General features: G+C 37.1%; 1 protein-coding gene across 1 annotated transcript in view; it reads left to right on the top strand.

Moving 5' to 3' along the window:
* COL4A4 (collagen type IV alpha 4 chain) overlaps positions 1 to 14167 on the top strand; it is a 71974-nt gene that overhangs the window by 16162 nt on the left and 41645 nt on the right. The window contains exons 4-16 of the mRNA XM_059822629.1: positions 208 to 342; positions 1242 to 1286; positions 2996 to 3112; positions 5951 to 6019; positions 6236 to 6271; positions 7042 to 7104; positions 7588 to 7623; positions 7814 to 7855; positions 8846 to 8926; positions 10057 to 10110; positions 11340 to 11399; positions 12099 to 12143; positions 13201 to 13254. Coding sequence (XP_059678612.1) covers positions 208 to 342; positions 1242 to 1286; positions 2996 to 3112; positions 5951 to 6019; positions 6236 to 6271; positions 7042 to 7104; positions 7588 to 7623; positions 7814 to 7855; positions 8846 to 8926; positions 10057 to 10110; positions 11340 to 11399; positions 12099 to 12143; positions 13201 to 13254 — 837 coding nt within the window. The remainder of the gene's footprint in view (positions 1 to 207; positions 343 to 1241; positions 1287 to 2995; positions 3113 to 5950; positions 6020 to 6235; positions 6272 to 7041; positions 7105 to 7587; positions 7624 to 7813; positions 7856 to 8845; positions 8927 to 10056; positions 10111 to 11339; positions 11400 to 12098; positions 12144 to 13200; positions 13255 to 14167) is intronic.

Here is a 14167-nt window from a genome sequence, read left to right as displayed (position 1 = left end):
ACCACCTTGAGCATGTTGTTAAATTTGAAAGTCATGTTCCTATAGCATCTAAGTCTTGGAACAGATCTGCAGGCTGTATAGGAAGCTGTTTTGAATCATGAGTATGTATATATTGTAAGCCTTGTTTTATTCATACAGTCATCTCCAAAATGCTGCCTTCTGCGAGGTTTACAGCAGTAGTCATTCACTTCTTTGGACTCTTTTCAGGGTCAGCCGGGTGAGCTGGGAGCTCAAGGTCCGATTGGGTCCTTGGGATCTACAGGACCAGCTGGTCTGCCAGGGGAAAAAGGACAGAGAGGTGAGAATGGGCAGCCTGGGCCAGCTGGAGAAAATGGTGATAAGGTAGGAAACACCATAGACAGCTCTTTTAGGTGTGTACAGTATGTAATGTTAAATATTGGCAAGTGAAACAGGACCTGAATAATCAAAAAGCATTTGCCAAACTATACTCCTGCTCACACAAAATTCTCACTGAAATTACTTACAGCTTTCTTGAAAAAATGTTTCAGGGGATTTTTGCTGTGGATTGCAAAATTAGAATTGTCGGAAGACATAAAATAAAATTAAACAGACCCAGTCTCTGAATGTTATATACCATGTCATCCTCCTTAACCTCAAAGAGGGCTGTGGGAAGAATGTGGAGCTGGAGGCAGGAGTATGGTGCTTTTAAAAGTGCTGTACGCTAAACAGAATTTTATTACCACTTATGGAGTATAAATTGCAGTTCAGGTCCATATTTTTCATTGCTGTACAATCCCTGTGCTTGGATCTTGGTACTTTATATTAGTTTTAATGGTCTAATTCCACTGATCTCAGTGGATGACTGAAATCACTAATGTTAGTATCTAGCACACCTGAAATGTAAGCCCTGTAAATAGAAATCATGCTGTTGGTATTATCAAAACAGGAGTAGGGTTGTGAAATTATGTACAGAATTATTTTATAAGTTATAGGCAACCTCCCCTTCTCTGTCACTTTATAATCTTTGGAGAATGAATGGGTATGAGAGTTAGACATTTGTCCTGTACAGTACCATCTGTTACATGGGTAACTGTTGGCACTAGTCTCCTGCTAAGCCCATATAACTTTTTCCAGATATTTATTTCTGACAATTACAGCTTTTGATTCATATTTCAAACAAGACTGTTTCTTGCTATGAAGTATCACATATTCTTGTTTTTCATTCTTTTTAACAGTTAATGACCTCAGCAACTTTGTTTTTTCACATCATCTGTTTTTAGGGCCCAACTGGAGTCCCAGGATTTCCTGGTTTAGATGGTGTTCCTGTACGTATTGAATGAATATTGCTTTATAAAAATTACAGTTTCTATAAAGTCATAGCAAATCATCTAACAGAATAATACACTCAATAAATTGTTTGGCTTTATACCTATTGATATCATGTCACCTACAGAATTACATGTTTTGCAAAAATATAAAATAGCCAGGTGAACTTCAACTGTGTGTACTATTGATAACAAACTCCACAAAATCCCCATGAGGTAAGTACATAATTTTCATGCAGGAGTGGGGCAGTGAAGGTAGAGACTAGCCCATGTCCATGCAGCATGTGTCAGTGCTGGGATTAAAAACAATGAGTTTATTTTCTCAGGCTTTGTACCAGGCTGTGGTCTGCTTGCTGCATTCTTAACGTCTCTGAAAGCATCTCAGATGATGTACTGTTTTCTGTTCAAAAGTTCTGATTTTTGCTTGTAGTCCTTCTGCAGGAAAAAAAAAGCAACCACTGAGTCCAGTAATTTTAACCTGAATAGGGACTGAAGAAAGAAAGTGGGTCCTAAGTATATCTTTATAAGTATGTGATTATATATCATTTTGAATGTCTTCAGTGTGGAAATGGGTGTGGTAAAAGAAAGATAGTATCTCTTAGATACAGTATTTTGAAAAATGCTGTTTATTAGAACTGTATTCCTATGCTGTTATTAGTTTCATATGGATCAAACAAAATTAAAATGTTGAATTTTGAAAGTGAAAACAGAACCAGAAGCTGAGTGGGTGTCTTAGCATCTGTTTGTCAGCTGTCCATACTTGACAATGGGACTGTTGCCAGAATGTCTGTATAATGTTGAGGTCACAAGGCCAAAATTTAGCACAAAAATGAAGTGCTCCCAAGAAATGTGTATTCTTTTCATGAAAAATGTTAATTAAAAAAGTGCCACAAATTGCGAAGAAGAATCTTAAAGATAGGAAGAAAGTAAAATTGACAAAAACATTTCAGGCAAATGGCCAGGATACTTTCCTGATGATTTTTGAGAACCCCCCAAAAAAAATTTGGGTCAAAATTACTATTTGTTCCTTACAAAAATGTTTAATTCTGTGAAAATAATTTTTCCTCCAATGGAAAGATTATTCCAAGGGAAATCTCACTGTTTCTATTGCCTAGCGTCTAATTTGCAGTAGAACTAACCCCTATCTGGACATTGGTTAGTTCTTGCTAGGTTAGAAAACCACTTCCTCAATTCTTGAATGTATAGTCATAATCTCTGTGATTACTGTGTGCTTGAGTCAAGCTGTGTCCTGTTTTCCCTTGTTTTATCCTATCAATTAAAATATACAAGGTTGCTTGAGATGACTTTTGTGTATTTCTTCAGCTTTTCTTTACAGCCACAAGAAAGATTATAGTTAGAGGGCTAGAGTCTGCTTTCTCTGAGAAGAGAGCACGTTACTTTTTGACTCAAGTGAGAGCTCAGTCTGGTCCTATTAACCACTGCTGTGCCTGTTATATTTGCTATGCATCAAAGAAAAAGATATACAATTAGTTATACACGAAAAAAGATATACAATTTGTTATACACGAAAAAATTCTATTGATCGCAATAGAAAACATTTCTAATGCAAAGAGTATGAAGCTGGGACCACTGTGAGATGTCCTCTGTTTCAGATCTGAGATATTTGTTTCTGAATTGTTCTGTTAATTTAAAAAATAATTCCCTATTTATCATGGTGTATCTCTAATAAATATTAAACTGTCTTTCAGGGATTACCAGGAAGTGAAGGACCCAGGGGCAAGCGTGGTTTAGATGGCTGCAATGGCTCAAGAGGAGATCCAGGATTTCCAGGCGAAGATGGTTATATTGGACCAAGAGGTCCTTATGTATGTGAAAGGCATTCCTACTGTCTATGAATACTGTATATGTACATTTCCCCTCCAAGCTAACAGCTCTTAAAGTGAAAGGAGTTTTAGACTACGGCAGTAGCTTTACACTGCACAATGAATTTCCAGGCATTCTTACTAAGATTAATGGGAGTGAAGGACACTTAGTGCCTTAACACATTAAGTTTAAGCCTGAACATGAAATAAGTTCCTATATCCTTAATGTACATATGTCTACCTTGAGAGTTAAATTCTGCTTTGTTTCTCCAGTATGTAACCACCAAAGATAATACCATTTCATGTAAGTACAACTGAGAAGGAGTAGCTTGAAACCATCATACTATTTATCATTACTTGAAATTTCTTGGAAGTCTTAGTAGTAGGGACATACCTGAGATGAATTAGTAATAAGTGGAAGCTTCAACAAATCTAAGTCCTGTAACACTTGAAGATTTTTAGTGTTTGATCACACAAGTGTATTAGTAGATCTCTTCCAAAATCATGCTCTTACAGTTTCATGTACCACTTTTTACACATACCTATTCATAACTGCTCTGTGCACACCTAATCTTGCCTGGGTGTTTATCTGTATACATAGAGATGATTTCAGTTAAAATGTTTAAAATAAGCACTTTAATATTGTTTACTTTTGCTGTTAAAATGGAAAGCATTTTAAAATTGTTTAAATAGTTGTGTTAGCAGTGCTTTTCTAATGAAGATAAAACACAGATTCATGTCAGTAAGGGATATAAATTACTGTAGCTCCAAAGAAATTTTGCTGAACAGATCTAGTCCCCAGTCTTTGACTGGAAATAAGTTTTAGTTCAGAATTACTAATAGCTGATTAGTTGATCTAAGAGCTTCCCTGAAATTTTCTAAATAAACCAACAAAAACAACTGCAATTTACATGAAAAGTCAAATGTGTTTAGTAGGAGCTAAATAAGATGCTGATTCAGGCATAGGGAATCAAAAAATATGCAGTGGGTGCCAGAGTGAAAAGATGTTATCAAAAATTAAAAAAACCGTACAATTTCAGTCTTGGACCTGTAATAAATGCTATGAAATACACAACCTGATAAAAAACTTGATAATAACCTCATTTGTTATACTTCTCAAAGTAAGCCATTAACCCTCAAATGGTAAAATTACCCCTGCTCAAACTCTGATTTTACCTGTATTTTCTTACTTATTATGACTTTCAAAATAGAGTTTTGCCTTTTATAATTAGCCAAATGACATAAAATAAAAATGAGACATGGGACAAATTACAGCATAAATCCTCCCAATTCCAGGAGCATGCTCTTTGGCAGGCCTAGAAAATTATTTGCAACCTACAAAGAATGGGAGACACAATAGGCATGTAGCCTTGGATATGCACACTAAAATTCCAGTGTAAATTGATTTAACTACCCAGAAAAACAAGACATAGTAACCATATTTCCTTGTGTACAAGAATGCTATTCCAATCTCTCCATGCAGATTGCCTATTTTTAAATCACTTTGTTGCACCAAGTACCAACTTGACTATACATTACAGCTAACATTTTTATGTTATTCTTATTTATAATGTTGTCCCATATAATTTTAACACTATGTACATATTCATCAGCTTTACTTCTGTTACCTTGTAGAATCTGTACATTTACCTCACCAATAAACTGGAAAAGAAAGTGGTTTCTATTTGTAAGCCCTTACCTAAGTCACGTAGAAGGTAACAAACTGAACCTAATAAAGACATTTTATTACACAAGAGATCACATGTAAAATAACCAAAGACAAATATAACTTTTGATGTGTTTAATGTGTTTCCTAGCAGCTGTTGTTTGACCTGTAATCTGCATCCAGTCTACTGTAGCTATATGCAGCTGCAGACAGCTGTAACTCTTCTTTTTGTTGTACCATTCCAGGGATAAGTACTTTCCCTGTTTCATTCTGACTTCAGGATTTGAGCAGTCAGTGTATAATATAAGGCAACAAGTACAGTTTTAAAGTGGTTAAATTCTATGAAAAGTAGTATCCATTTTATTGAAATCAATAGTTAAGTGGTTAACTTAGTTAAATTATATCCAGTATGTTTGGATTTCAAATGAGAAAACTTCAGAAATAATGTCTTAATATATCTCTTCTTCAGATATGTACATATGATGGTCTTAACAGTCAATTGAGCATTACAATTAAATTTTGCAAAAGCAGCCATCTGTTCCTGCTAAGTCAGACTGAGGTTTTGAGGGTGCTAAGATTGGTAGTTTTATAAAGGACTCCACAGCAAGTACCATGGGAACTTAGTTTTTTAAAAAACAGGGCCTTTAGGCATCAGATTTTTTTTTATAGACTGTGAAACATATTTCCTAATAGATGTTAAAGACTATGCATATAACACAGTCCATCCTTTCAGCTTTTTAACTGCATGCAGAATCACACTAGATTCTTCTAAATCACAGCATGAACTTTTGGAGAAGGCAGAGTGCTAATACTTAAAGCCACTGACTCATTGAAAGAAAAGGTAGGCATATTGATATACTTGATGCTAAAGGCAAGATTTGTGATGATTGTGAAATACTGAAGTACCCAAAAGCTAAGGAACATCTAACAGAGCAGGAGTCCAGAAGCTGTGAGGAGCTGGTTTGCTCAACTGTACAGAAAGCAGTTTTACTTTTAAGGGTCTTGTTAGATAAAAGAACTGCAAAATGCTCGTGCAGTGATGGTGGTTCTAGTGGATTACCTAGTGATGTATGGGCACCAGAAAAGCACAGCCTGAGAAATTATCACTCAGTCTCTGTAGAAATGTAGCATATCAGTAAGTGGATCATGTTTTAAAAGACTTTTTTTCTTTAAAGGGGAATCCAGGGCAAAAAGGAGAAAAAGGAAATTCAGTGTATGTTTCACATTTTGGAAAAGGACCTCCAGTAAGTATCTGACTGTGAAAAAAATCATATTTTGTAGGAAAACATGTATGTAGTTGTTCTCATAACTCCTCACTGTTTAAAAAAGCTTGGTGCAAAAAAAATTAAAAGCAAATATACAACTGGAACAGATATCTTGTGCTCTTAATAGCTATAAAGTTAGAAAATACCCACAACAAAGCTTGTAATGATTCATTTGCTAAATGATTGTCATTACAGGGAGACAGAGGTGATCCTGGACCCCCCGGTATGCCCGTAAGTACAGTCAGTGGTTCTATATGTGCTTTTTGTCTTGAAGATCTTTAAAATTTTCCTTCTTAGCACAGTAAAGAAATATTGGGGTTTCTCCCTGCCTGTCTTAAATAGCAAAATTCGAGAATAAAGTCTTGACAAACTTCGAGTCCCTATAGTCTGCCCCCATGACCAGTTCATGCTGGATGAAAAAGAGCAGAAACAGACCATACCCATCTTCATTAGCTGTGCATTGAGCAGTTGTCGCCCTGGTACTCAGTTTGCAGAGTATTTTCTCTGTGAAATTCAAGATGTGTAGAGATGTGACACCTTCTTCAACAGTATCTGGTGGATCTCCCAAGAGCATGTAGTACACTACCATATTGTGGCCATAAAAACATGTGAGAAGAAGAGAGAGTTTAATTTTGTTGCTGACTCACACTCTTAATGGCTTTGGGTTCCTGTTCTTAATGCCCTTCAAAAAAGCATTCACTGATGAACTGTGTCAAATCCCCACAATGTAGCACAATCACAGACAAGGTATTCTTTCAATCCATTAATAATATATAACTGTGCATTGTCCAGTATCTGTACAGTGTTATCCAGAAACTGGTGCTGAGCTGCTCGAGTGACAGTGAGGTTTCAGGCATGCTATAAGCACCAGACCACGGGTGGAATGCAGTGGCCAGTAGACTGAGTCAAAGTGATGCAGGCATTTTGGAGGGACTGGTTTTGTGGAGAAAAGGGTAAGCTCTTGGTATTTTCACAAACACACCTTTTGCCATCTTTTCCAGGGACCTAGAGGGTCAAGAGGTACAACGGGCCCATCTGGACACCCAGGCCAACCAGGCTTGCCTGTAAGATGACTACAGTCATACAGCCGTGCATTTTTCAGGATATGAATAAATTCTGGTCTACCAGTTTTAGAAGTTGCCTTTATATGAATCAAAGCCTAGAAATAATTTTTGAGGCAGATGATAAAAAGAGGGATTTTTGCCTTACCTTATGAGTTTAGAAGTTCAGCAATTGGAGCTTATGTTGTTCCTTCCCATGCCTGCGTGAACACATTTCATCCTGGCAGTCTGTGGTCATGGAGAAATGCCACTAGTGCTCTCTCCTTATTCCCTTTCCCCAAGGCCACCTTGTGGGAGACAGGAAAGTGGGGAGCCAGAGTTCAGCCCTCCTGAAAGCAGTGACCAGGTGAAGTAAATTGCACTTTGGGATGCGTACATTCCAAGAGTAAATTCTGCTTCTAGGTGCCACTGGCAAGAGGAGGTATTTTTCAAAGAAAAGCTGTCTCTAAATCAGACATACTAACTTGTCTTCATTCTCTTTTAAAGGGTATTCCAGGTTACCCTGGTTTGCCAGGTGAACAGGTAGGCAATGACTTTTCCTGAAGTTTATTTATACAAATATATTTATATTTGTATAAATTTATACAAATATTTGAAATGTCCCTTATGGGACATTATTTGTTACCAAGTTTTTCAAAGGAGTTACTTGATAAAATTCTAATGTCAGCATTTTCTGATTATCTTCAAACTGTGTATAATTTTTGTCGATTAGGGAAATCCAGGTATTGGAGTGGACGGACAAAAGGGGGAGCCGGTAAGAAAACAAATATTATTAAAGAAATCAAATATTAATAAATACATTATTGCTGTAGAATTAGAAGTATAATAGAGTCTTGTTGGTTTCCCTGGAACCCATTCATTTGTAGCTGTGTGCTCCCACTAATCATGTTAGAATGGAAGGAGAAGTAATGTAAGTTATTGCATCAATTAATTTTGTGCAGAAGTGACTACTTCAGTGAGCTGTATACAGGAATCAAGTGTATTCTGGAGGTTTTGAAAAGCAACAATCAATATATTAGCATTTACATAGCGATTACCTTCTGTACAGACATTGCCTAAATAATCACAACAGTACCCTCCAGTAACAGTGGCTGTACCAGATCAGTCACTGAATCTCATCTGTTGCTATGTCCAGCAACAGATGCCAAGGAAAGGGTGTAAGAAAAGGACAAGCACATAATAATAGTTCCTCTCCCAGTCTCCACCTGTTAGCGTACTCAGGACTTACAGAACCAATGTGGAATATTTGATTTTTCTTCTATGAATTTATCCAGTCACTTCTTAGAATTTGTGCAAGTTTCTAACATGCACAACTTCCCATAGCAAATCAATAATTTCATCTTTACATTCACAAAGCCTTGTGCTCAAAGGCTTTGGTCTGGAACTCAAGGAACTGTATGTAGACACAAGAGATTTGACAACCCTGTAACCATCTCCACAGTAGGCTCAGAGCAGGAGCCATGAGTAGAGAGTTCTCATTTATTTCCTTAGCCATAACATTATTTTTAATGACTGAGGAGAATAGGAGGGGATTAAGATCATCAACCTTGCTCATCTGGGAAGACAGTAGAGAGGCTTACAGATCTCAGTACAAACCTTTATTTATCTACGGGTATTAGTATAAGTACATGTTCAATGAGTACAGAACTATGTAGTGCTGTAATACAACAGGCAAACATTCTGAGTCTCACTGAAACGCTGCACAGAACAGAATGTCTCTCTGCTGTACCTTTGTTTTCCACAGGGTGACATTGGACTTCCCGGACTGCCTGGGTCACCCCTGTTAGTTGGACCTCCTGGAGCTCAGCTGTTCAAAGGAGAAAAGGTGTTAATTTGTCTTCATATTTAACTGTGCTCAACTTGGCAAGTAGAATCCTGTGATGTAATTTTTGCAAGGATGGCACAGGACAAATCCTTCTTTCTGTATTAAACCATCAGCTTCAGTAGAAATCCTGTTGTTCGGCACCCTTCCCACAGGCTTTCAGGAGAGGAGAGCCAATGTGTACTTTAGCTCATGTCCCTGAGAGAAGACTGTCTTGATGCAGAAAGGAAATACTGCCCTTGCTTTGGTTTTCTTCACTTTTTGTCATTAGCAAATCATATTTCAGGCATCTCGGGTAAAGTTGGTTACTCTGGTATTGAATGTCTTTTGTGGTTCTTCACTAACACTTTTATTTTTCAGGTCTTTGGCAATTATTCTCTTTGAGATTTCTCCAATGTAATGTTTTGAACTATCAACCCTAACCCTTCTAGGGTGCTCTTTTAATATGAAAATTAAGTGTGATTTTGTTGTCTATTTTTAATGCAAGTTCCTGTTATTTACTGAACTTCTTCAATATCACACCTACTGTAGCCACAGTTGTGTACCTTAAAACATTGGAATATTTGTTTAAAAAGAACAGGAGTTACAAAAATTGCATTACGGAGTCCTATATTGGAGTCTCTATGTCCTCAAGTCTGATTTGGTCGAATACACAAATGAAAAGGTGAATTAGGCATTGCCAGCCCCTGCAGCCTCAACTCAGGGAACCGACAGATTTCACATATTGGATCTTAGGCTTTGATTATGCAAATACATACAGGTGTATGAGGAAGAGGAAGAGGAAGAGGACCAAAAGAACTTCTATAAACTCCCCATGTTACTGGGAAGTGTGACATATACTGTTGTGCAACACGTGACATGATCAAGCCCCAATTAGCAGGTCCCTGCAAGTGAAAAGATACATCTATCTCACTCCACAGTCATGCTGGTTTGACAGTGTTAACAGAAATAAAAAGCAGTACATAATTGTTTTTCTTGTTTTATTCTTCCTAGTACACCTAGAGGAATAGGCCCAGTGCTTAAGAAAATACTATTTAACAGTTGTAATTCAGAACAGGACTTAAAAAAAGTTAAACAACACACAGGCATCTCCTGCATCTTAATATACACAAAAACTTTCCTTGTATACATAGGGCCAAAAAGGACTACCTGGGGTAACAGGATACAGAGGGCCACGTGGACCTAAAGTAAGTAATGTGATGATTTATTTTTTTTCCATGGTGCTGGCAAAGTCCTCCTGTGGTTATTATGTTAATCTTTTAAAGCACAAGGTGATGGAAGAAATAACAGCATTTGTGTTGTGAAATTTAATCACCACTCAAATCAGTGTGAAAGCAAAAATATTTCAAAACCCTTTGGAAAACATTTCTGAGTCTGTTTTATACGTACCTATTGAATGTTGCCTGGTAGCGAAAGGTCAGTGTGGTTTCCAGTTGGGCACATAACAGACTGGAACTGTGAAGAAAATAGAAGCACAGATTATTTTTTCTCAAGAAGAGAAATAGAGAAGATTTGTATGTGTTCTTAATGGGGCATGATGTATGTTTCCCTGAGTATGTTACGGAAAGACTTTAACTTCGCATTATGAGTATCCTCAACAGTAGAGAAGGCAGAGCCACCTGTTTGGAGAAAGAGTTGCTGTTTGCTCTCTATTCTAGCTTTTCTTTTATTTCTGTCAGCATAATTATTTTAAACATTGGTGTGCCAGTAAGGAGTTCCTGCACGCTGAGCAGAAGCAGCCACAAAAAAGATTCTGGAGTCTTTACTGCCAATAGATTTGGAGGAGGAAAATCCACAGGCAGGAAACTACCAGATCTCAGAAAAACAGAAGATAATTGGGGACAAAAGAATCAGTCTAGTTTATGTTAAAAACTTTCGTAGCTTTGTATGCAGAAGAGAAGAAACGAGAAGCCTGAACATCACGTTTCTGAGTCCTAAGTCTAGCACTTTTTCAGAAATTAATTTTACTTCATAAAAGAACCGCTGTTACTTAGCACTGGAAACGGAGACAAAACTGATCTTTTTTTGTCAGATTTACTTTGAAAAAGATGGGCTTTATATGCTTGCTCTAGTACTAGCTGTCCATGTAGATAATAGTACACCTGTTAGTTATAAGCAGGAACTGAGAAATTGACTGATGCAGCCCAAAAGATGCCCAGAAAAAACCCATAAAATTAAACTGCTGAAAGCACATTAAGCTTGGAGAAGAGACCATAGCAGGTTCCTTGAATAACTGAAGCTATGTAGGCACTGCTAGTAGTGCTGTATGAAGTAAGCCCCAGTGACTGAGCCTAACAAGTGAAACAAGAACCATTAACCTAATATATACATAACTTAATAAACATGCACAAAAAATAAAATTTATGGCAAACCTCACTGAGCATCTTGTTTAAACAAAGTATTTTGAATGCTCCAGGGTATACTTGGGAGAGGAGAAAAGGGTGAAAAAGGCATTCCTGGATTCCCTGGATTGCGGGTAAGGAAGCTGCAGAATAAATTACTTCACAAATTACTATAATTAGGTTCATAATATGCTTGGCAGTTTAAGTTTGCATTTCCAAGGTAGATTTTAAGGATTTTTTAAACTAATCTATCATACTTTCTGTATAGAATACTTTGGAGTCCTTCCCTGGGACTCACCCTGTCTCGTACTTAAGTATAGGCTCATACAGACTTTCTGTCCTTGGAAAGAAAGTAAATCTGTAGGGTTATCCTCTAAATATTTAGAGCTGCACAAAGCTTCTATGGACTAGCACAGTACTAACACAGTAATTTTAACGTATTCCATACCTGCCAATGGCAATTTTTTACAACAGCTTGTGCTTGATTTGCGTAACAGTGCTCACATGGAGCAGTATGTCCACTACGGTGCTTTATGCAATATGATAAAAAAATTACATGAAGACCTGTCTGGTTTACTTTGGGCTATAGTTCAAATTCATGCCCATCTCTCATATAAAGTATCTGCAAAAACTTTGCAAAGTTTTGGGGAAATATCCCAAGTAATAATTATCTAAGGTATATTAACTGCTCAGCAATTCTGAATAATAACATTACTGGGAAATATCCCAAGTAATAATTATCTAAGGAATATTAACTGCTCAGTAATTCTGAATAGGTGTAATTTTGAATAAGCTTTTACTGTTTTAGCTCACATTCTTCTTGCTTTTATCAGGGTAATCCTGGTTCTTATGGACCTGCAGGTTTTCCTGGAACAAAGGTAAGGAGACATAAAGTATAAGCAGCTCCCTGAACAGTAGGATCAGTGAGATTAGTTTTCTGTGGATTTGTGCAGATTTGGAATTTCCACATACTTGATAGCTCACATTCCTTCCTTTCTCTCCTGCTACCTGTTGCCACAAAAGTTGTATGAACTCTTTGTCTTTGAATTTCTGCTACTATCTGAAATTTGGCTGAAATCGGCTAATCGAATATGAAGTTGCAAGCTGGAGGAAAAGCCAGTGGGACATGCATATAGCATGATAGAAAAGTTACACAGCATGGTAACTTCGGTTGCCATGGTGACATTGTTTTTGTAATTTTGTGTTATATGCATGTTTTGTTTTGCTTTCTGGCTCAAGAAATTCCAGTTTTGCTGTTAACCTCTGCTAAATGTTAGTTATGAACTAACAACATCTTACTGGAGTAAAGAAGAACAGATGTAGGTATATAGATCTACATCTTGCCGTTTTTCCTATCTCCTCTCTCTAGCTCATTTTCAAATCTAGTTAAGGTAATGATCATGTTATTCATAAATCGCATTAATGTACAGATGTTTCCATCTACAGTTATGTTCCAGGTGACTGTTTTATCTGCAAAATTACTTTTTACTCTGTTTTTTACCACTGCCTACCTGAAGATTCTGAATACTGGATGGATGAGTATATTAGTAGATCATAAAAGGAGAGGAGGAGCTGATATGCAGCTGCTTTCCATGCAATAGTAATTCAAGAGGATCATTCAGCAGGCAGCAAACCAATTTCAGCTGTATTAAGCAGACAGTCTATTAGAGTCTGCTGGTCTGTATTCCAGCTAGTTCTGTGCCCCACCTACACTAAATCTGCTGACCACTATCTAAATAACCTGGTGATACACGTTGGTTTGGTTGTTTTAACAGAAGAGATTCTGTGAAGAGATTCTACAAACCCAGTGAATTTTCTGAAACAAACTGCAGATGATATTATAACATGACAGTACTGCCTTACTGGTTTTTGTTCAATTACTTCTATTAATGTCGTAATGGATTAGTGAAATTATATTTATGTGATCCTTTCCAGGGGGAAACAGGATTTGCTGGTTTTCCTGGACAACCTGGCTATCCAGGCATACAGGTAAAAAAGCCAGCAAACACACATGCACACGCACACACACGCTCACTCCTATATATAAATGCTAATGATTCCTTCCAAATGTACCTGCTTATCAGACCATTTCCTCCTCTACAGTCATAATTACTTTTAAGATTTACTGTTTTCATGATAGTCATAATTACCTAACACAGAGGTAGTAAATAACAATGTAAGTAAACATTCCTGCAGATGCATATGAGAGCGGGAATTCTATTTTGTATACTATAGGAATTGGTTAATTCCAATTGCCAATAGGTACCTTTAACTGTAGCAGTATAGCTATCTAATCCATGAATTGTAGTATTCTGCAAGTTATCAGTGGTTGAGCTGCATTTCCCAGACATATGCTAGGTAAAGGAACCTGCTAGTAGTAACAGTATGATCCTATAAGCTTCGGTCCATGAACTAGTATGATAATTGGCACCAAATGAGGTGGCAAAATTTGATTCAGATGGGCTTGTTTTCATGACTGACCAAAGTCTCTTTGCATGTGTCCAACCTGTTCACATAAGTAGCTTTTCCAGGATGGTTACCAGAATGTAAATTGGACTCCTTCACACCAGCTTTGATTAAACATTTCTTACTTTTGCTCACTTAGATGATGCTAGCCATTTTTGTTTATTTTAGAATACATGCTGCTTTCTAGTAGGGGTTAGAAGTGTAGGTGTCACATCTGGGGAGCTAAGCAGTAAAAGAGGAGAATATTCATCTGAAAAGCATGGAAGAGGTGCTTAATATCACTTCAGAAGACCCAGGTGCCAGTCTAGCAACATTTCAGAATATAAATTCACAGAATTCTCTTCTTCAGGCTGCAGAACCAATGATCATATTGTAATTCTGACTAACAACAAAAACTTGAATGAAGGGAAACTTATATTTTCTATGGCATCTACAA

This window comes from Gavia stellata, chromosome 11 (assembly GCF_030936135.1).
Source record: "Gavia stellata isolate bGavSte3 chromosome 11, bGavSte3.hap2, whole genome shotgun sequence".
NCBI classification, from domain to species: Eukaryota; Metazoa; Chordata; class Aves; order Gaviiformes; family Gaviidae; genus Gavia; species Gavia stellata.
Note: the sequence above shows the minus strand (reverse complement) of the source record. Positions and strands in the feature narration are given on the sequence as shown.